This window comes from Podarcis muralis, chromosome 4 (genome assembly GCF_964188315.1).
Source record: "Podarcis muralis chromosome 4, rPodMur119.hap1.1, whole genome shotgun sequence".
Taxonomy (NCBI): Eukaryota; Metazoa; Chordata; class Lepidosauria; order Squamata; family Lacertidae; genus Podarcis; species Podarcis muralis.
This window is the reverse complement of record NC_135658.1, coordinates 41,519,763-41,541,684: the sequence shown is the minus strand read 5'-3', so window position 1 is coordinate 41,541,684 and position 21,922 is coordinate 41,519,763. Positions and strand designations below refer to the sequence as shown.

The 21,922-nt window shown below is 44.0% G+C and overlaps 1 protein-coding gene across 3 annotated transcripts in view; it reads left to right on the top strand.

Annotated features, from left to right (window-relative positions):
- MPZL1 (myelin protein zero like 1) overlaps positions 1-21,922 on the top strand; it is a 73,079-nt gene that overhangs the window by 19,774 nt on the left and 31,383 nt on the right. For 2 of the 3 annotated variants that reach the window (XM_028726819.2, XM_077927242.1), the window contains exon 1: positions 18,032-18,227. In XM_028726819.2, coding sequence (XP_028582652.2) covers positions 18,047-18,227 — 181 coding nt within the window. In that variant the 5' untranslated portion in view covers positions 18,032-18,046. Of the gene's footprint in view, positions 1-3,374; positions 3,527-5,109; positions 5,281-6,729; positions 6,744-18,031; positions 18,228-21,922 lie in introns of those variants that run through there. The other variant, XM_077927243.1, reaches the window with a different exon arrangement.

Below are 21,922 nucleotides of genomic sequence, written 5' to 3'. Positions count from 1 at the left end.
AAGCGCTGTCTGTGTTGCAATCTGCAGGACAGTTCTGGAAAACTGTCTTGAACATGTTTGGAACCAAACAAGCCATCTTTAAGTGAATGTTTTCAAATAACCTTTTTCCTATTGGAACCAACTTGGCCTTTTTAAGCTCTGTGATCCTAATTCTTGGAGCCTGTACAGCTGTAATGCGTATATTAGTGACAGATGATAAATCAAGCACAGCCACATTTTCTTCCCATTTTAGAAAGCTGCCATGATGGCAAAATGTGTGGATACGCTAACACAGTACAGCCCCACTTCCCATTAGCCTTTTAGTCTGGATCTCTTGTCAAATAAACAAGTTACAGTACTACGATTTCCTCTTGTAGAACATTCCTGGGTTAGAGGACAAATGCGATAACAGAATACTGTAGATAGTACTGGCTGGTGTTCAACCAGTAAGCTCAATGGGGACATGTAGAGGAGGCAAGTCTCCATTGCTCAGCTTAACCACTTCATGTGTTTTTTGTGAAGGTGAGCATACAAAGTTTGTTGGGTTTCCCCCAATGTTGTTCTAACCCAGTGTTTCCGAAACTTGGTTTTGGGCTACAACTCCCATCATCGCTAGCTAGCAGGACCAGTGGTCAGGGATGATGGGAAATGTAGTCCAAAAAGAGCTGGAGACCCAAGTTTGGGAAACACTGTTCTAAGCATTCCTCGTAGGGGAGTTTTATTCCCGCCACAAGGTCAGCTTCCTGAGCCCTTTCCCTGCTGTCTCCCTTCGGAGTTTCAGCGCCCACAGCTGCGCGCACGATTCGAGGGCAGCTGCCCCCTTGGTTGGCGAAGGGCCTCGTGCTTTGGGCACTTTGACTTTCGCGCCAGCCGGACTCGGCGGCGTCGCTTTGCCTCCCGCCCCACCCCCCAGCAACGGCAACGGCTGTGAGGTGGGCGGCGGCGCAACAATGGGGCGCAGAGGGTGTCCGGAGGCAGAAGGATGGCTGCCGCCTCCACGGCCGCAGCAACCGGCGGCCCCGGGAAGCGAAAGCGCTTTTTCCCCGGCAGCGCGCCCGCGCTCTGCCTGGCGCTGGTTTTGGCTCTGGGCCACGGTGAGGACTGCCGCTCTTCTCCGTCCCCGCTGGGGCGCGCGGGAATAGCGAGAGGGCGGGGCAAGCGGCTCCCGGGCAGGGAGACCACGTGGCCTGGCCCCACCCCCTTTCTTGGGGTCCCTGGCGGGGAGCAGAAGTCGCTTTGGGCGGGAAAAGAGGGGTCGCTTCGAGGGCGGAGCAGAGGTTGGTCCTGTTAAGGTCGATCTCTGGGTCGCGGGCAGTCTTAGTAACTGCAGACCTTCGGCGTTCCCTCTCGGTGCAGTGTGTCCCGCTCACATGCCGAGGGCTTGTAAATTAAGCTTGCAATCCTGAATCCGGAGTCCATTGTATTAATTGGGCCTTCTGAGAAAGTGTGCTTTGGATTCCAAGTTTCTTTGACCATTCTCTAGTCTACGTATTTTTTATACAGTATATAATCACCAAAAAGAAAAATCTTGGGAACTTAAGTATAAATCGAGCAGCCAATTCCACAGCTATACTTGTATCTTAAGAATAGTAAACAAAAGAATATGAGCAATGAAACATTTGTGAATGAAAATCCTTATAGTACAATGTGAAATTGGATGTGCTCTGCTTCTGATGGAATGAGCTAATATCAATTACTTTAAAATAAACTTGCTGCATGCTTTTAAAGTCCCGAAGTTTGATCCCTCAAAGAAGCTCTCAGTACTGAGCACCAGTACAGAATGAAAGTGCATCCAATTATCTCTGGAAATTCATATAAATTCATGTGTCCAATTGACAAATATCCCTTTTATTAGAAGTAAATATTTTGTTATGTGAGATTCAAAATCAAAAAAGAAGGCTGTCTGTGGGTGAAGAGCCTTCTGAGTAGCTGCGAAATGTCTTGTGTGTGTTTTTCTATGCACATTGGCTGCGGCAGGAACAGGTTTATTTGGGAACTGATTATACAGGCTAATTCCACTTCATAACAGGATTTGCTTTCCTTAGCTGTTAGAATTGCCATGAAGAAAGTACAAAGCTTTAAAGTGGGTTGCGGCTCAGTAACAAAACAAAACAGAGAGTTGAAAGGATGGTTCAAACCATTTCTTGCTTTGGTTCAGTTATGACCAAACACCTTCTGTTACCAGATACTCATGGGCAGATCATAATGGTTCCTGCCTGTAAGTGATTCTAGACTCTGGGCTTGGCCTCCCCAAGACCCCACCAATGTAGGAAGTGTTAAGTTGTGGGTGAACATATCAGACGACACAGCGATTCTTCAAACAGCTCTTGATTATTCACAGAACAGAACTGAACCAAAGGGTTCAGTCAGCTTGCTTATATAGAGCTCCAGTACAATGTAACTGTGACAATTTTCTAAAGCTATCCAATCACTGAACGTCACTTTTGATCCCTTATTTGCATAACTATCTACAGTATCCCCCTGCTGGCCCAGGGTGAGAACTTCAGTACATAACAGGAAGCAGCAGCAAAAAATAGGGGGAGGGATTAAAATATAGGTGGTTCTGGGGTGGGTGGAGAGGTTGAAATCTCTCTTCCCAGCCCAGTGACCTAATAGGGATGCAGATTGCCTGTTCCTCACTCATCAGATCAATCATTTGATGAGTAGGGAAAGGGTGATAATTCTGCTTCTCAGCTGATCTGCAGGCTGTGTCCTGCATCTCTCCAATATTGTGGGTGGCTTGGGCCAAAGGCAATGGCACCCCTTTGGCCTAGCTAACCCTTTCTCAAACCTTAAACCATTTTTTTTCTATTCTAAGTCAATTTTTCCAGAAGTTGTGGTTGTGATCTTTCCAGGGATTTTCCCAGGGATTTTCTCTCTCAGTTGGCATGTCTGCAGTGACTATGTCTGGAGGGTTCTTGAGATCATGGAAATAAGTGTCATAGTCTGTGGCACAAGAACTTGCAGCTGTGCAGTATGTGGAACTTCTCCTCAGTCCCCTCCCTCAAATCTTCTCCAGAATTTTAGGGGAAGCCCCCAAGCAGGTTGCATGGGAAGAGGAATCTCCATTGTGCAGCCAAAATGTATTGTGCTAATGAAATGACGGTGTTAGATACCATCCATATGTTTTTCATGACTATTTTGTTCTGTCTGTAAATGCAGCTGCATTGATTTTTAGATGTTGTTTTTAATCAATTTTATTATAAACCGCCTTGAGGTTTTCCCCCCTATAATGGGCGATGTATCAATATTTTAAGCAAAAATTAATAAATATTCAAAGTAAGCTAACTTATGCATGCCCTCATCTAGCTTTACATTGCTCTAAAGTAAACTGTAAGTCTATTGCTTTAAAGGGTCCTGGTTGGTATTTTGTTCTGCAACCGCCGATATTGCAGCTGTTATAGTGTCCACACCAGCAGAACTGATTGTGGAGATTGGGAAAGCAGCGAACCTTCCATGCAAGTTCACATCATCAGAGAAGATTACTACTGCAGCCTCTGCTACCTGGAGCTATCGAAAACAGGGAACAGATGACCGTCCCATAACTGTAAGAGTTAATGCCTGAAGGAAAGCTAGATTTGCATTAGATTTTGTGGTGAAAGTGGATTACAGGTTTGGAAACCACTACTTTTCTTTTGTCAACTGAATGAATGCCTTATTGAAGCAATGTATTGTTGCACGCCACCCTAATCTCTGAGTGTTACAAGATTCCAGGGGTTCTAGGTGCTTACCATAGGTTTGGTTTCCTCAGAATGAGGGGCAGCAGAGACTGGGGGGTCTTTATGATATATGGTTTATTTACACATATATGCAACCTGACCCTGTGGTGCAGGGGCTTACAGCATTAACACGCCAGCAGGTCTTGCTTCTCCCACAACCTTGGATTCCAGCAGAAACCAAGCATGTCTCCCCCTCACAGGCTCCTGCCTGCAGCCTGCTTATAGCATCTAGCTCTCACACATACCAACTCTGGCTTTTGTCCTTCTAACCACCAGCCAGTAGGGGGGCACTGGTGGGGAGACACCCATTTGCTCAGAGCCATTTCCTTTGTTACCTTAAGGACCCATAATTAGGGGCAGTGTTTGAAACTCCCATTGTTCTAGGCACATTGTGCATCCTGGAATTTCATTAGTACAAGCAATTTCTGACCTCTGGGCCCAATACTGCACCTAAGATTTCAGTTTAAAACTGCAGAGTGGAAGGAAAGGAGGACCTTTTTCTGCCCCCCCCCTTCCAGCTACTGTCTGAAGACTGGAGAAGACACCCTCTGAATAATATTAGAGGGGTGGGCAGGGGAAGGACTGGACCATGTGAAAAATGAACATAAAATTTTAGCTGAATTTCATTCATTTTCAGCTTTGTATTCTTGTCATTTAAAAATCGTGTCCACAGATACTATTGTTGTGCCCATAACCTAGGTTTAAGGTGCCATTTAACTCCTAGCTTTCATATCTCCATTTCTAACATTGCTTAGGGGGCAATTACCTCACCAAAAAGCTGGTCTGGCTATTTCAGCAATCAAATCCTTATTGGATCCTGGAATTAGAAGTCTAACCTCCCACCAAACTCACAACAGTATTGTCTGTTGTGTATTGACAGCACTCAATAAGAACCAAATGAGGTTTTTTCCACACTGGAACAAAATGTGGATTTGTACCTGCCTGTCCTGCTATTAACATCCTCCCCATCCCAGTGATGTCTCAGACCTTCCTCACTTTCAGTGTGGGGTTTTTCAATCCTGGCTGTTATAGACTTTCCAATAATTGCAAATCCCACATTAAAAGGGGGGAAAGTACAAGACAACACTGGGATGGGGAGAGACTCATTTGGATGCCCTTACATTGATGTGGAAACAGGCAAGTGCAAATCCACATTTTGCTCTAGTGTCCCATATTTTTGCCTGTCCTCAAATTGCAGTCTTTGAGATACTTTGCTCACATATTTCTTCTATTGTTCTCTCTCCCTTTCATTTAACATACTTATTTGTGTCTCTTTGTGGTCTTTTTATTAATGTGTTCCTGCAAAGTTAATCACGATTTGATTTAAAATTTGTATCCCGCTTCTTCAACAACTATGTTCAACTCAAAGCAGCTATTAACAAAGTGATTGTGTTTGGTTTTATGCTTACAGTTTTTCTATTACTCAAATGAGAAAGCATATGATGGGAAGAATACACAATTCACTGGCCGCAGCACATGGGTTGGAGATTTTTTAAAGCAAGATGCATCCATCAAGATAGAAAACATGCAACCTACAGACAATGGCACTTATTTCTGTGATGTTAAGAACCCTCCAGATGTAGTCACTGAAGAAAGGCCAATTGAAGTTAAAGTTGTGGAGAAAGAGAATATTCCTCCAAGCTCCGGAAATATTTCATCCTTCTGGCTACTTGTACTTCAGTTCTGCTGCATTCTAGCCTCTTTGCCAAACTACTTGTTCTGAAAATAAAACACACCTCTCGTGGCAATTGAGAATGTTCTCCAGTATCTTATTTATCTGGACACTTAGCAATGGGGTTGAGAAGGAATTGGGATGAGTTGCAATATGCAAGACAAATAATATTGCCCCGTTGAAATAGCAACTAACTAAAATGTACTAAAAGCTCATTCCCCCATGGCAACTTTAATCCTAGTAAGCAAATGAAAATTTTGCAGCACCTCCTTCTCTGCAGGAAGGTTGTTTCTTAGTTATGAAACAACCACTGAGATTTTTTTTGTGTGTGTGTGTTTTTATATACATGACTTGGACGACTAGATGGATGTTGGATGAATAGAATAAAAAGGGCATTTCAGAAATGTCTAATGAACTACAATGCCACCTTGCTTTTGCTGTCAATGTGATATGAATTCAGCTTTATGAAGCACTCAGGATGTTTTATTATGACACGATCAGCAGTTTGTGGTTTTTTTTTGTTTTACTGTAACCTATTAAAAAATGAAATGCATTTGTACTTCCAGTTCTGTGCTTGGGAAGGTCTTGGATAACTTTTCCTAATTATTGGTGCCTGAAGTTCCTAATGTGGCACTCAAGAGGAACCATGAGGACACCAGCATTGTTAACCTTGAAATTCCTCTGCTCCTTCCAAATGTTAATTGCTTTAAAAATTAGGGATCCAAGCCCAAAATCTACCGGGATGAGCAGAGTTTGGAATAGGTAGATCTCCAGCTAAACTGGCTAATCCTGGGCACTGTCAGGGCTACATATACTGTAGTCTCTTATTTCAACTCAGTGGGGGCTCAGCCAGGGTAACTCCCAGAAAATGAGTGTGTTGCCGGCATGGCAGGGAAGGAGAACACTTACCCTTGCTGCAAACTCTGTATAGTTTGGTCACATGGCTGAAGAACCCAGCAGAAGTTACACTGGCAAAAAGGGGTTTATGGGGGGGGGGGCAGTGAAAGAACGAGACGACACCAGAGCTGAGGATGCAGGTGGGCTGTGCAGAAAAAAGCTGCTTCTACAAGCCCTGCAGAGCCCTTTTATTAAAGGTAAAGGGACCCCTGACTGTTAGGTCCAGTCGTGGACAACTCTGGAGTTGTGGCTCTCATCTCGCTTTACTGGCCGAGGGAGCCGGCGTTTGTCTGCAGACAGCTTCCGGGTCATGTGGCCAGCATGACTCAGCTGCTTCTGGCGAACCAGAGCAGCACGCAGAAACGCCGTTTACCTTCCTGCCAGAGCAGCGCCTATTTATCTACTTACACTTTGACGTGCTTTCGAACTGCTAGGTTGGCAGGAGCTGGGACCAAGCAACAGGAGCTCACCCCTTCGTGGGGATTCAAACCACGACCTTCTGATCGACAAGCCCTAGGTTCTGTGGTTTAACCCACAGCGCCACCTGCGTCCCTTTTTATTATTAAGGTAAAGGTAAAGGTACCCCTGCCCGTACGGGCCAGTCTTGACAGACTCTAGGGTTGTGCGCCCATCTCACTCAAGAGGCCGGGGGCCAGAGCTGTCCGCAGACACTTCCGGGTCACGTGGCCAGCGTGACATCGCTGCTCTGGCAAGCCAGAGCCGCACACGGAAACGCCGTTTACCTTCCCGCTAGTAAGCGGTCCCTATTTATCTACTTGCACTCGGAGGTGCTTTCGAACTGCTAGGTTGGCAGGCGCTGGGACCGAGCAATGGGAGCGCACCCCACCGCGGGAATTCGAACCGCCGATGATCGGCAAGCCCTAGGCGCTGAGGCTTTTACCCATAGCGCCACCCGCGTCCGTTTTTATTATTAGCAATATGCAAAACATTCAGAGACATAAGGAACTTCGTGCTTCAGTACTTTTCTGTCATGAACTGTCTACGTGGCCCAGGTGTTACCTTGTTTATTCAGACAATTCCCCCTGCTCCACCACGTCATGTTCCTATCAAAGGGGATTTTTAGCAATACTTCTGTCAAGGATTCAAATATTATCGATAGAGCAGGGGTTGGCAAGGCTTACCAGGCATGGGCTGGATCACTCCCATGGAGATCCTCCGTGGGCCAGACCGGCGTGGCGCTGGAAATTGCGTCTGCGCATGTCCGCAGCAGCAGAAATTACTTCTGCGCATGCCCAGACGCCGGAAATCGCGCCTGCACAGGAGCGATTTTCGGTGTCTGGGCATTTACAGAAGCAATTTCCAGAGCCGTGGAAGAGAGTCCCCATGCCGCACTACGCCGGTTTAGCGCAACATGCAGGGACTTGCTGAGCGGGCAGCTCAGTTTGGGGGTGGCTCATGGGCTGGTTAAGTGACCCTCATGGGCCACTTCTGGCCCATGGGCCTTAGGTTGCTGACCTCTGAGATAGAGCAAAGCTCTTGCCAAGGAGGCAAAAGGGTCAGAGATAGAATGTGGCATACTGGACAAGCTGTGGCGTGTCTGTGTCACTATGTGAACTCCATTCCTACAGGGAAGGGTCCTGATTTTCCCGCTTCTGTAATCCCCACCCCGTGTTTTGCTTTTGGATGTGGTTCTGAGGATCACCTGGTTTTCTTCTGTGAAAAGGTCGTTTTGTGGTGCCCATCACAGTGCCTTAAACCAGGGGTAGGCAACCTAAGGCCCGGGGGCCAGATGCGGCCCAATCACCTTCTCAATCCAGTCCATGGATGGTCCGGGAATCAGCGTGTTTTTACATGAGTAGAATGTGTCCTTTTATTTAAAATGCATCTCTAGGTTATTTGTGGGGCCTGCCTGGTGTTTTGACATGAGTAGAATTTGTCCTTTTATTTAAAATGCATCTCTGGGTTATTAGTGGGGGATAGGGAGGCGGTGGAAGACAGGAGTGCCTGGCGTGCTCTGGTCCATGGGGTCACGAAGAGTCGGACACGACTAAACGACTAAACAACAACAAGGAATTCATTCATTATTTCCCCCCCCCCCCAAAAAAAATAGTCCGGCCCACCACATGGTCTGAGGGCTGGTGGACCGGCCCACGGCTGAAAAAGGTTGCTGACCCCTGCCTTAAACTTTTAAATGTGCTCTAGGGTCAGAAAGCTTGGGGTCTTTTCACTTAAGCACAGTGAATCATATCCAGTAATAGTCATACTTAGAGTTAACCCTCCAAAGCCAGGTTAAAGTGGTTAGGGGCCCTGATGCAGTTCCTTAAAAAGGACCCCCGCCTTCATCCTGTTAGAGAAATCAGTTTGGCTAATAGTCTGTGTTGCCATATTGTTTAGGTGCCATAAACTTCAGTATATCCACTTCTGCAATGCTTCCTCTGGCATGTCTCTCTACGCAGGAGTACAGCATGGGAGAGACAGTAAAAAAAAATACTGGGGGAATAGACAAGCTATCCTTTCATGGCAATTGCCTACCTACTGAAAATGGCTGAAAAAGCAAAGACTAGAATGCATGAGGCAGGGACAGAATAAGATTCTTCTCTCTGCTTGACCCTATTGAATGCCTTGGTGACCTGTACCAGGCCTTTGACCATCCTCTTCCATGTAAGTTTTTTCCCTTGTCAACACAAGCAAGATGAGGTGGGGCAGTGTTATTATTGAGGGGCTACAGTTCTCCGCAGAGCCAGACCAAAATTTCACATGGGTTTTAGATAAACATAGCATCTCATACACTCAACTTCTAAAACTATAGTAATACTGTATGTGGTAATAGCAGAATAAGCATTCAGGACACAATTCTTGCATTGTTTTTGTGCAAGCTTCTCTTTATAATTAGGAGTGTTGTGTCTATCACAACAGGCATGTTACTTTCACATAACACACTGTGACTTGTGAGGGGAGTACTCTGTACAACTATTAATAGGACAAAGGACTAGGAGAAATCTCTTTTCCCAGTACAACATCTGAATGGCATTTTCTGGAGCATACTGTGAAACAGGCAAAACAACTGGAAGAAGCTAGTTGTGACAGACATCTTCGCTTAGGATGGGTGCTGGATAACATAGCCACTATTGGTGTGCTAATGGTTATATAAGTATTAGTTATACTGTACAGTGGTACCTTGGGATACAGACGCTTCAGGTTACAGACTCCGCTAACCCAGAAATAGTACCTTGGGTTAAGAACTTTGCTTCAGGATGAGAACAGAAATCACGTGGCGGCGGCAGCAGGAGGCCCCATTAGCTAAAGTGGTGCTTCAGGTTAAGAACAGTTTCAGGTTAAGGATGGACCTCCGGAACGAATTAAGTTCTTAACCCGAGGTACTACTGTATTGGTTATATAGCCAACCTAGCAGTTCGAAAGCACGTCAAAGTGCAAGTAGATAAATAGGTACTGCTCCAGCGGGAAGGTAAATGGCATTTCCGTGCGTGCTCTGGTTCGCCAGAAGTGGCTTAGTCATGCTGGCCACATGACCCAGAAGCTGTACACTGGCTCCCTTGGCCAGTAAAGCAAGATGAGCACCGCAACCCCAGAGTGGTCCGTGACTGGACCTAACGGTCAGGGGTCCCTTTACCTTTACCTTTTACTGGTTACATCCTCTCTTTTATTTCCCCAGCAAAGGTTTTAGGATTAACTGTTTGTGGTAGTGTGGTTATTTACCAGCAGCAAGATGTTACAAATCGGTAAAGAGTAATCTCTGACCATTCAACCCTTACTCAGAAGAACTAGGTAACGATGCGGCACTTTTAAAACAAAACAGGAATTTAATTTGTTTACACTGAAGAAGTCGTTGCTTAGTGATTACTTTTGCAAGGCAAAATACTTTGTTACAAAGAGACACTTTATTAACTGTCTTATTGCTTTCAAACTGTCACTGGACAGAGATATTCTTTTTAGGATGTATATTCTTTTACCCTAGCCATAAAATACTTCCAAACCCTCTAACTTTCCCTCAGATAGATAGATAAACCCTTGTCCAGCCACAGATTAGACCTAACCCTAGCAATCTGTTCCCTCTAACACAGGGGTAGGCAACCTAAGGCTGGATGCGGCCCAATAACCTTCTCAATCCTGCCCACAGACGGTCCGGGAATCAGCATGTTTTTACATGAGTAGAATGTGTCCTTTTACCCCGCAAGACGAAAGGGTTTTCCGTTGCGGAGGCGCTTCGCAAGACGAATTTCCCTATGGGCTTGCTTCGCAAGACGAAAACATCTTGCGAGTCTCGCCATTCCCCCCCCGCTCCCCCCCCTTTTTCAAAGCCGCTAAGCCGTTAAAAGCCTTTTAACAGCTTAGCCGCTAAGCCCGCTAAGCCGCTAATAGCGCTAAATCGCTAATAGCGCTAATCCGCTTAGCCGCTAATGGGGTTGCTTCGCAAGACGAAAAAACCGCTAGATGAAAAGAATCGTGGAACGGATTCTTTTCGTCTTGCGAGGCACCACTGTATTTGAAATGCATCTCTGTGTTATTTGTGGGCCATAGGAATTTGTTCATATTTTTTTTCAAAATATAGTCTGGCCCACAACATGGTCAGAGGGATGGTGGAAACCCTGCTGAAAAAGGTTGCTGACCCCTGCTCTAACAGGTAGCCCCTCTTTGATCCTATTCATATAGCCAGAGAACCCTTCTCTCCAGACAGACAGAAAGTCCCTAATTCTAAAATCCAGATCCCAGCCTAGCCCACAGACAACCCCTGCCTGTGCTCTCTCAGACGTCCCTATCTGTTGACGGTCAGCCTCTAACTTAAATTCCATTCTCTCTCTGTCTCTCCTAATTCAGTGATCCACTTGCCAGCTCCCACTGGTTGCTGGGTCACAAAGAGGCAGACCCAAAGTTTGCCTGTCACACTAGGCTATTGTACCTCAAAGTACAAGGCTCTCCATGTAAGTCTGGACTGCTGCAGATCCAAAATATATTTCATTACACACCACATTTTCCAAGAGAGAAGTTATAGGGACACAATGTGTAATACAGTGTAGAGGTATTTTATAGGGACACAGTGCGTATGGAAGGACATCACTGGAGGCTTATTGGAAATTTGTAATGATTGCATTTATTTTCCAAACATACAGGGGGAACACAGGCAGAAACACAACTTAAACACTCTAACAAACAGGCAAAGTCCACCCTGCCACATCAGATATCTAGGAAGAAAGGCAACCAGCATTCTAAGATAGATTTACAGAGCCCCAACTCAGCTTTGTGTGTCCCTGTCTTTCTCTTTTTTCCTCAAACTGTTTTGCATTGTGGTCTATCAATATCCCAAAATGCCATAAGTACTTATATGAGAAGGAGAGAACCAAGTTATCAGTGTCAAAAGGAGTGGGGGATGCCAAGTATTCCAGGAGTCACTAAGAGTTGCCTTTCACTGAAATTATGTTTCCTTCCAGTATTGAAAATAAAATGTGGGGGTTTCCATAGTAACGTGGTGCTCATGAATAGGCATTAAATGAATCAGGAACTTGAGCCCACATTGCATGTGTTTGAATTAGAAACCTAAATAGAAATTCGTAGGTTGAGGTAAACACTGATGACCTATAGGCTGGAGGAACATTAGAGCATTTTCAGTAGGCCGGTCCTCTGAACCATCGTTATGAGGATTAGGCATGACCAACTTCCATTCTTCAGCAATATACCTTTGGAAGTGTGTTTTGCCATATGGACTAAGCTGTTATGCACTGACAGACATTATAATACTCTGCACAACTCAACAACAATAACTTCACTGAATCAAGTATATTTATTGTTTTCTTAGAATTGTGGGAAAGAGAACCATTGGTAGGTCACATTCTAACACAGGAACAACACTCCTACAAACCAAAATGCCTAACCAATACTTGATAATTCCTTAACCCTGTTTATTTATTACAGTAATTTATGCTATACCTTCCAGGACACCAAGGCAGCTTACATGTAAATGAGTACATATTGAAATAAACATGCTCACAAGCAGAAACATATGGGAAACCATAAGAATCTTCCCCACTGGATCTGCCTAGCATGCAAAGTCTCCAATCTGTTCCCCAGGAAGTTGCATGTACTGCCTGCTGCTGTATCTCAATGTAGAGATGTGAAAGTTTATCATAATTATCTGCTGAATACAGTGTATTTTGGTTCCAGTCTGTCTGGGATGTGCGGATAAAATAACTAGCAAATATTTCCCTTAGTGGACTAGATGCTTCCCTTTTTAATGCCTGTCATCTGATAGTCTTTGGGTTCCTCTTTTTGTTACTCAGACTGTCCCTGCTTATTGCCTAATGGGTATCAAGGGCAAAACAAGAGGGGAATCAGAATAGATTCTAAATCCTATTAAATAAACTAGGATATATGTCTTAATTTTACCATATTGCTGAACTATGAAGGGGGTCACAGCGTAATTGTGAACAAAAGGATGGGGTCAATGAAACAGGAATGTGTGCAGGAAAACCTATAGTTCAAAAAGATGCTGTAAAGAAAATGTTTTGGATCAGTCATTTGCCTTTCTGCAGTGCTCAGCAAAACACAGGAAATGCAGTGTCTGGATTGTGTGTATGCTTCCGTAGAAGAACAGAATAAGCACAGAATGTGGTAAAGGGTTAGTTAGCTCAGCTTCCTGATAATCTAAGCTTCCACTTAAAACGTACAGACACACAATCAAGTTTCTAGCCTTTACACTGTGAAAATAATAGTTTGAAAACATGTGGGTAATGCCTCCTGAGATTTCAAAAGCTGTCCAGGTAGTCAGGGACAGGACTGCACTGAACTACACATTGTTTTCTCCTCCCAGCAGCTTGTAAAAATTGGAATGAATGATGCACAACATTAACACTGCAAAATAAAGATATAGGCTGCATAATTTAAGTTTTTCCCTATTTCTTTTGGTACAATATAATTAGTTTGCTAAACATATGTTTTCCCTAAGGAAATCAGGGGGAAAAAACAAGACACCCATAGTTCAGAATAAAGTATTTCAGGAACCAATGGAGACATAAGAAAAATTATTTCAAACAAAAGATCTTACCAAATTGTGTGTCTACCAATATTCAGTAATGACTTATACAAATATTTCTAGGTATTCAATAGTTATTCCTATTAAGTATGCACTCCTTTTGATTAATATGATTTTTATGTTAATAAACATTTAAGTAACTTGTTATAACACTGTACATTCTTTAAATTAGAATATTAGATTTACAAATTATGATTGTTTTAATTAGTTACTGGTGATCGATCTTCACAGCTTGCGCTCATCATTGTCCCTTTTTCTTCATTTAATTCATTTTCTTCATTTACTTCATGTTTACTTTACTTCAAACTTTATGTTCCAGTATTATACAATGCAGACTCCTTTGTGTCTATTAATATAGCTTACTGCTAGATCATATTAAGATAGTTTGCCAGATCTATTAATAATAAGACAAAATATTGTCCTAGCTTTTTGAGCTTTTTAAAATGATTAATAATTAATATGAGAATGCTTGGTAGGTAATTACATAACACTTCATTTGCAGTGCTCAGTTGCTTCAGAAACATTTTATCAGTTAAATGGTTCCAACAACTTTGGAAGTTTTTTTACAGATAGGAAGGGTGTGTGTGAAAAATATTGGCTTGCCTGTGATATCCAGTGAGGTCAGGGCAAAGCCCAGATCAGAACTTGATATGCATTTGTTAAAGCCACAGAGTCTGTCAGGATAAATTAACCATTCATCCTGCAGTGGCACTGAGATGCCACCGTCCTTGATATTAATTCTTATAGCTGGGATTATTGAAACACACACACACACATTTCAAGGAGCATACACACACACACACACACAATGTGAATGTTTCATTAGTAACATGGTTTTTATAAATGATAATCAGAAACCTGTGTTGTAGGGTGTGCGCGCCTTTCCTTTCCTTTCTATGCAGACATTGTGGAAGTGCGAGTTAATTGGTATATTTCTATACAGTTTTGCTGGATACAGCAGTGCCTGCTCACTGCCCAGGCTGAAGTGCACTGAAGCCACTGGTGCAGTGTCCTTGGGCTCAGTGGCTCCCTTGAGGACTTCTGGTGTCCACAAAGCCTCCTCCACTGCAACCTAGCGGGCAGAAAGAAAACAAATCGTTGTTTATGAAAGGGAAGTATTTAAGTGATAGAGTTGTTTTCTAGAGAGGAGTTTTGGAATATTGAGAAAGATTAGAGAGAACTGGAAAATCTTTAAAGAATACCTGGAAAACTATTGTAATAATAAACATCTCTTGGCAGAACTAGAATGATCCTTGTAATATAAGAAACATAATGTTTTTGATATCCGATAAAAATAAAGAAAGCAATACAGTAATTTGGAACTGTGTGTGAAAGAACAATAGAAATAATAATACAATGAGTCTAATCCGAAGTTAAATGTATTTATTCTCCTTTTTATTATTTTCTTTATTAATTCCTATATTCTTCCCCCCTTTTTTCTTTTCCTTCCTTTCTTCCTCTTTTAAAATTTTCTCTCTTCTCACTTTCTTCTTTTAATCTCCTTTTTTCTGATCAGCTAAGAAAGAGATAAAGTTAAATATGAAAAGTTGACTAACCAGAAGTGATGTTTTGTAGTTTGTTAACTATTGTTAAAGATGGTCAACTGTCATGAATTGATGTATTAGTTATTGTTGATTTATTGTTATTGTCGAATCTTAAATAAAATTTATTTCCTAAAAAAAAGAAAAAAAAAGAAAGAAGGAAAGTGGCTAGCTGCACTTGTCTGGAACAATAACGGAAGAGACCATCTACATCTGGGGAAACTCTGAAGCTATTTCATTGAGTTACAGAGGAAGGAAAGGTCAGATTTCTCTGAGCTCTGACAAAAATGGAAGAGAAACTGGACTCGAGAGGAAGGGGTAAAATTAGAGAAGATGTTTAGTTCCAGACTTTGTGTGGATGCCCTGTACAAAGTGAATGAAGAAAGTGTGGCTTGTGATAGGAATTTTGAGGTCTTAGATATACGTATGGTAATGTTCATAAGCGTACCAACCAAGCACGTACATAGATCAGCACAGGAAGACCAACCAGGAACCATTTTGATTCCTAAAATGAGCAAATGTTTTCTCTGCAACGTCAAAGTGGGAATCCTCCCCATTGTCTCTTTCCTCACAAATCCTGTCTTAAGGGCACATTTAAGATATGAATAGGGTGTGAGCCTGTGACCTGGCCCGGGAACTAAGTATTTATCATTACAAAAGATTGGCCAGGCTCCCCAGGAAATCCAATCAAATAACCTGCCAGACAGGAGATAAACAAGGACAGGAGAAAGACAACATTCAAATTTCTGTTTTAAGACCACCTTTTCTGTGATGTAGGTATAATATATCTGAGGGGTGGTCTTAGGTTACACCCCTTCTGTGATGTATGTATGATGTTTCTGGGGGTGGTCTTGATCTACAGGGTGGCAATTTCAAAAGTCTTTATAAGGCCTTGGGCGCCATTTTTCTGGGTTCCTCCTCTCTCCTGCGGGTGAGGGGAGCACCCGGTTGCAACAGATCAACAAAGATCAAGCTTACTAGCTGCTTTGCTTCTCAGTATTCTCTGGTTGGCCTCTGTTATTTTCTCCTACCAATAGGGAACCTATGTAAGGACTCTATATGGGCTCTTGGATACCCCATAAGGGAAAAGGGCAATTTTTGTTTACAACAGGCTCTTCCACAGTCAGTGCTAAGAGTAAAAGTAGCCCTAGGAAACAAGCTGCTACCAATGTCTATCTTCACACTACCTCTTTTCAGAGACGCTGAGTATGTCAAATATGCCATAAAATTCCTTCCAAAGTTAGGAGTATGCATTATGTCATGATGATGGACTTCCTGGGATTTCACTTGACCCCCAAAGGGTCTACAAAAGCTACAGTTAGAACTGGATACGGAACAACTGATTGGTTCAAAATTGGGAAAGGAGTACGACAAGGCTGCATTTTGTCTCCCTGCTTATTTAATTTGTATGCAGAATACATCATGCGAAAGGCTGGGCTGGATGAATCCCAAACTGGAATTAAGATTGCCGGAAGAAATATCAACAACCTCAGATATGCAGATGACACAACCTTGATGGCAGAAAGTGAGGAGGAATTAAAGAACCTTTTAATGAGGGTGAAAGAGGAGAGCGCAAAATATGGTCTGAAGCTCAACATCAAAAAAACAAAGATCATGGCCACTGGTCCCATCACCTCCTGGCAAATAGAAGGGGAAGAAATGGAGGCAGTGAGAGATTTTACTTTCTTGGGGTCCATGATCACTGCAGATGGTGACAGCAGCCACGAAATTAAAAGACGCCTGCTTCTTGGGAGAAGGGCAATGACAGGCCTAGACAGCATCTTGAGAAGTAGAGACATCACCTTGCCAACAAAGGTCCGTATAGTTAAAGCCATGGTTTTCCCAGTAGTGATGTATGGAAGTGAGAGCTGGACCATAAAGAAGGCTGATCGCCGAAGAATTGATGCTTTTGAATTATGGTGCTGGAGAAGACTCTTGAGAGTCCCATGGACTGCAAGAAGATCAAACGCATCCATTCTTAAGGAAATCAGCCCTGAGTGCTCACTGGAAGGACAGATTGTGAAGCTGAGGCTCCAGTACTTTGGCCACCTCATGAGAAGAGAAGACTCCCTGGAGAAGACCCTGATGCTGGGAAAGATGGAGGGCACAAGGAGAAGGGGGCGACAGAGGACGAGATGGTTGGATAGTGTTTTCGAGGTTACCAGCATGAGTTTGACCAAACTGCGGGAGGTAGTGGAGGACAGAGGTGCCTGGCGTGCTCTGGTCCATGGGGTCACGAAGAGTCGGACACGACTAAACGACTAAACAACAACAAAACTGGCATAATGTGATTTACTGCTGGAATGCTCCTGACACATTTGCTTATAATATTTTTACCTGGTGTTTGTGTATCTTTATCAGGAGGGGGGGAAGTGGGACCTGCAACAAAACGTTGCAGTGTGGAGTATTTGAACCCCTAACTCTCCTCCAAGGCATAAATGGAACAAGGTTAAAAGGAAACCTCTTTATGACAGCAAGTGTCCTGCTTTGGTGTAGGAACTTTAAACGTTGGTGAATATACGAGTTACCAAATTATACTGTTTGCTAGCTGTAAGATGTGGCAGGATGCTGACTTTCCCTATACTCATATACACTTCCCTATTTTCTGTATGGGTAAATACTCCCAACATTATTTGGTTGACTGTATGTGATGTCAGACCTCAAACTTAGTGAAAGCAGCCTGTTAAACTCTACTCGCAGTTTCATAGAACTTAATGGGGGAAACTGATAATTTTTCAACTAGTATTAAATGATGAATGCAGCGATATGGGCCATGAACAGAACCAAGAGGGCTTCCGCATGTCAGGCTACGGAAATGTGCACAGATGTGAGTGGAGTGGCGTGGAGCAAGTCCCTAAAAAACCCCAGTAAGGACAAGATCCACGGTGACGCCTTACTACTACTACTGAGCCGGCGTCACCACGTCCTTTCTGTCGGATACAGGCCATGGCAAAACAACCGCCCTGCAATTGCCCAGCCCTCACAATAAAGCCCCAAGGTAGCTTCCAGTCACGTGACAGGCGCCCAAAGTGGGCGGGCAACTTCTCTTCTCAATGGCCCTCCCATGGCTGAGTGAAATCCCGAGCTCCCAATCGCCCTGCGACGTGAGAAGTGAAGGGCAGAGCCTGGCCAGAAGGAAGACGCTGGATTCAGGAGGTGTGCGTGATTGACAGCGCTCCGGCTCAATACCGGCGTGGAGGTTCCCTTCGGCTCTCCCACCCCTCTTCCAACCATGGGCGGGGGTGGAACAATGAGAGGAAAAGGAGGTGGAGGCAGGAAAATGGCAGCGGCGACGGTGGCGGTGGCGGCGTTAACGGCGCCAGGACGAGGCGGCGGCTGCAGTCCGAGGCAAGGCGCTGCTCCGCTCGCCGCCTGGCTCGGCTCGTTGCTGCTGGCGGCGGCTCTCGGCTTGTGTGAGTGGGTTTCCCGTGTCGGGGTCGGCGCGCCTGAAAGGGAAGGAGGGGAGCCAAGGAGGGAGAAAGCAGGGCGGGAGAAAAGCCTTTCCTCTTCGCTGAGCCCCGCCGTCTCCGCCAGAACTCGGGCGGCGGGGGAAGCGGAGCGCGCGCGGGAGGCGAGTCGTCTGGGGCGTGTGAACGCGACGCTGCGGCGGAGCGGAGTGCTGTTTCCTCGGTGCTGTTGGGTGTTGGCGGGGGATTCCAGGTCTCCCTGAGCCCCCCCTCGCAGCCCCTCCCTGGTCTCTCTCCGGTAAAAGGAAGAATGGGTGGGGGTGAGCTAACGTACGTGTCATGATGGTGGCGGGTGTACGTGTGAATCGCTTTGCAGAAGAGCCCAGGGCGGAACAGAGACCAAGGAAGAGCAGGTGACTTTTCTCTCTCCCTCTGCTACTCCGCCCTTTGGGTCTTTAGGTTGAGCTCTGCACAGATCATAATAAGGGTAAGTGCTGAGCCAGGCAAGAGGGGAAATTGCTGCGTCCTTGAATCAATCTCTTTCCTCTCTGCTGGTACCAGATAAAGCGCCCAAGACCTCGTATGTCTAGGATTGGTGTTGCCATTGTTTGGCTTTGAGTTTCCTGCCTTCATTTGTAGCGCTGCTTTCTTAAAGCAGTGTACAGTTCTTATTAGTCGTAAAGCAATGGATGCGATGAGGTAGTCTTGTCACGGGAACAGTCCCACAAACAGGTATGGCGATATACTGCTTCGCTGCACATGCTCAAGAGTTAGCCTGGGTCAGTTCAAGTCAAATGTGTGTTAACGCAGAGTCAGTAATGAAAATCTATCCTAGGAGTTGTTGCACACAGTTTTTACATGTGCCTTTCAGGGAAATTGGCTTTCCACAACCTGGTCAAACTGACTTAGATCTTCCTGAGGGTGATCAGCTTAGAGATTCCTTCTGAGGCACCAACATAATTACAAAACACAGTTTCCCATACTTCCGTTTCCTTTTCTTGGCTAAATTGACTCATCTCACAAATGTACAATATTGCCTTGGCCATTTCTCTGTTACACTCTTTGAATATAAAATGTACTAGTATGCAAAATGGCTACTGGCTAGCTATATTAAGTAATGTCCTGTTATTCTGCAGCAATGAAATCAATCCATCTGTAAGCTGGGCAGGGTTTTTTCCCCTATGAACTAGCAGTGCTTTATTTTGTGAAGGGATAGTGGTTTGGACCTATGGAATATTATCTGTTTGAAACTCCCTTTTGTTCCTTATTGCTGAGCTATGTTAGAATGATGTTTTTTGTTTTAATCCCCAAGTAGCTGTTCTCTGGGCATTTCAGTTGCTTCCAGAAGTAACATATTAAATAGAATCAACATAAGCACTTCTTCATGTGCTGCTTAATACATGAGGTAATGAATAACCTGGCTTAAATCAGTGTTAGGAACTCTGATATATAAGCTAGGTGCCAAATGGCTCCTTAAACCAAAGTTAGTCACCAAAATGGAATGTTTAGTTGCCATTTTGGGGCAAGACAGCTCTGAAGTCTTATTTATCAGACGATGCACTGTTTGTGATTCTCAGTTAAGCATCTGGCTAGTTCAGATAACAACCTTGAGCTTTGATAACTCAAGAAAGAAACGTCATTTGATCCAGAGACAGTCCACACATATATTGGTCTTTTTGAATCTCTCAGTGGTGATTGCCCCTGCTCAGACTGCACAGAAGAAGCATTTTGGTTCCAGAAATTCATTCTGATTGTGCTGATAAAACATGGCTGATAGAATTCTACAGGTTGGAGTATTAGCAAGGCCTTTTTTCAGTCAGACTGGTGGAACTCTGTTCCGGCACCTCTTAGGTGGGCGCCATTGCCATTATAAGAGAAAAAAGGAGGCATTCATGGTGAGTTCCAGCATCCCTTTTTCTAGAAAAATACCACTGGGTATTAGTTTGTGAAAACAGTCCAGATCCAATGATCCCCAGGCATGCACCTGCAGATGGTAGAAGTGTCAAGTGCCATCCTAGCAGCCAGGCATATTTACTTGGTTGCAAGTGGTTGAAAGCAAGGTGCAAAATGTGCCTGGCTAATTTCAAACATTGGTTTAAGTGTATTGGATATTAATCCAGCCGGTCACAGGAACAGTCCCACAAGCAGGTCTTGTGAATATGCCCGTACAGTGGTACCTTGGTTCTCAAACTTAATCTGTTCCGGGAGTCCGTTTGACTCCCAAAATGGTTCGAAAACCAAGGCGTGACTTCCAATTGGCTGCAGGAACTTCCTGCAGTCAAGTGGAAGCTGCGTCAGACATTCGGCTTCCAAAAAACGTTCGCAAACTTACTTCTGGTTTGCGGCGTTCGGGAGCCGTTTTTTTCAGGAGCCAAGCTCTTTGAGAACCAAGGTACCACTGTATTAGCAAAAATATAGTGGTACCTCCGGTTGCGGGCGGGATCCGTTCTGGATCTCCGGTCGGATTCCGAGGTTTCCGCAACCAGAGGGACCGTTTCTGCGCATGCGCGCACGGCGGGCGGTAGACTGCTTCTGCACATGTGCACAGCGCGATAGACCGCTGCTGCACATGCACGCGTGACAAAACCCAGAAAAATACTTCTGGGTTTGCCACGTTCGTATCCTGAAGGATATGCAATTGGAGGTGTGTGAATCCAGAGGTACCACTGTAGTGCTGTTTTATAATAATGAAAGAGTTACTTCAAATGGAAACAAAATATTGTTTCCTGTTGCAAACCTCATAGTTCCTACTAATCAAGACAGGTATTGTAAGACTTTTTAATTTGATGTAGCATTTATTTGATTAGAATTTAAAACTTTTTGCACAACTGGCTCATAGGAGGAAAAAAACTGGCAGTGGTAGCACTAATGGGATTATTGGAAGTGGCAAAAAATGAAAACAATTTTGGTTGTGGTTTACTGAAATATTATGCCTAAAGGGGATAGTGAATTGTTCCCTTTTTGAACCCACGTTTTTTGTGTGCCCAAATATATTTGACTTGCCTCTTCCAGAAAGTCCATTGAGATCACTTTCAGGATCAGCAAGCTTTAGTAATAGAAATAAGTCAGATTTTGTTTTTCCTTTCTACTTGGCAGTCTTCAAAAAATTCTATTTTTGTGTTGCATTGATGCCATGGATTGAAAATGGCACCACAGAAAATTAGTGATATTACTAAAGTAAATTGTGCATGTCGAATTTGGAACTTGTGGAGTCTGGAGTCTTTATTCTGAGAACCCACTACGTGCCTCCTAGACTTAACCAGTGTGCAAAAATGAACTAAAAGTGCTCCTTCAGGCCACAGTTTAGAAGCCATTATTTGTATGCTTCAGGATGGAAGGTTTTTCCCCTCCTCAGATTTAGTCATATACTTCCTTCCCACACTTTACAATTATTGAGCAAATCAAAACAAAGGCACTTGTATTTCTTTTCTTTCATTAAATGGAGCGCCTTAAGATACACCAGAGTGAGAATAATAGGACTCTCAACTGTTATTAACAGCAGTCCATTATGGCATGGTTGCAGAGCTCCAGTCAGATAAATGGCCATTTCAGAGTCTAATCCTATTTCTAACCTAGCTTCAGTTCGAAGGAACAATATTATAGACTGCTACTTTCACTCTTTGTTCAATAAATTCTAGGATAACTGACAGGGTTCCTGAATCTGTATTTGGTTTTTTTGCACCATGTCAAACTTTTCAGCT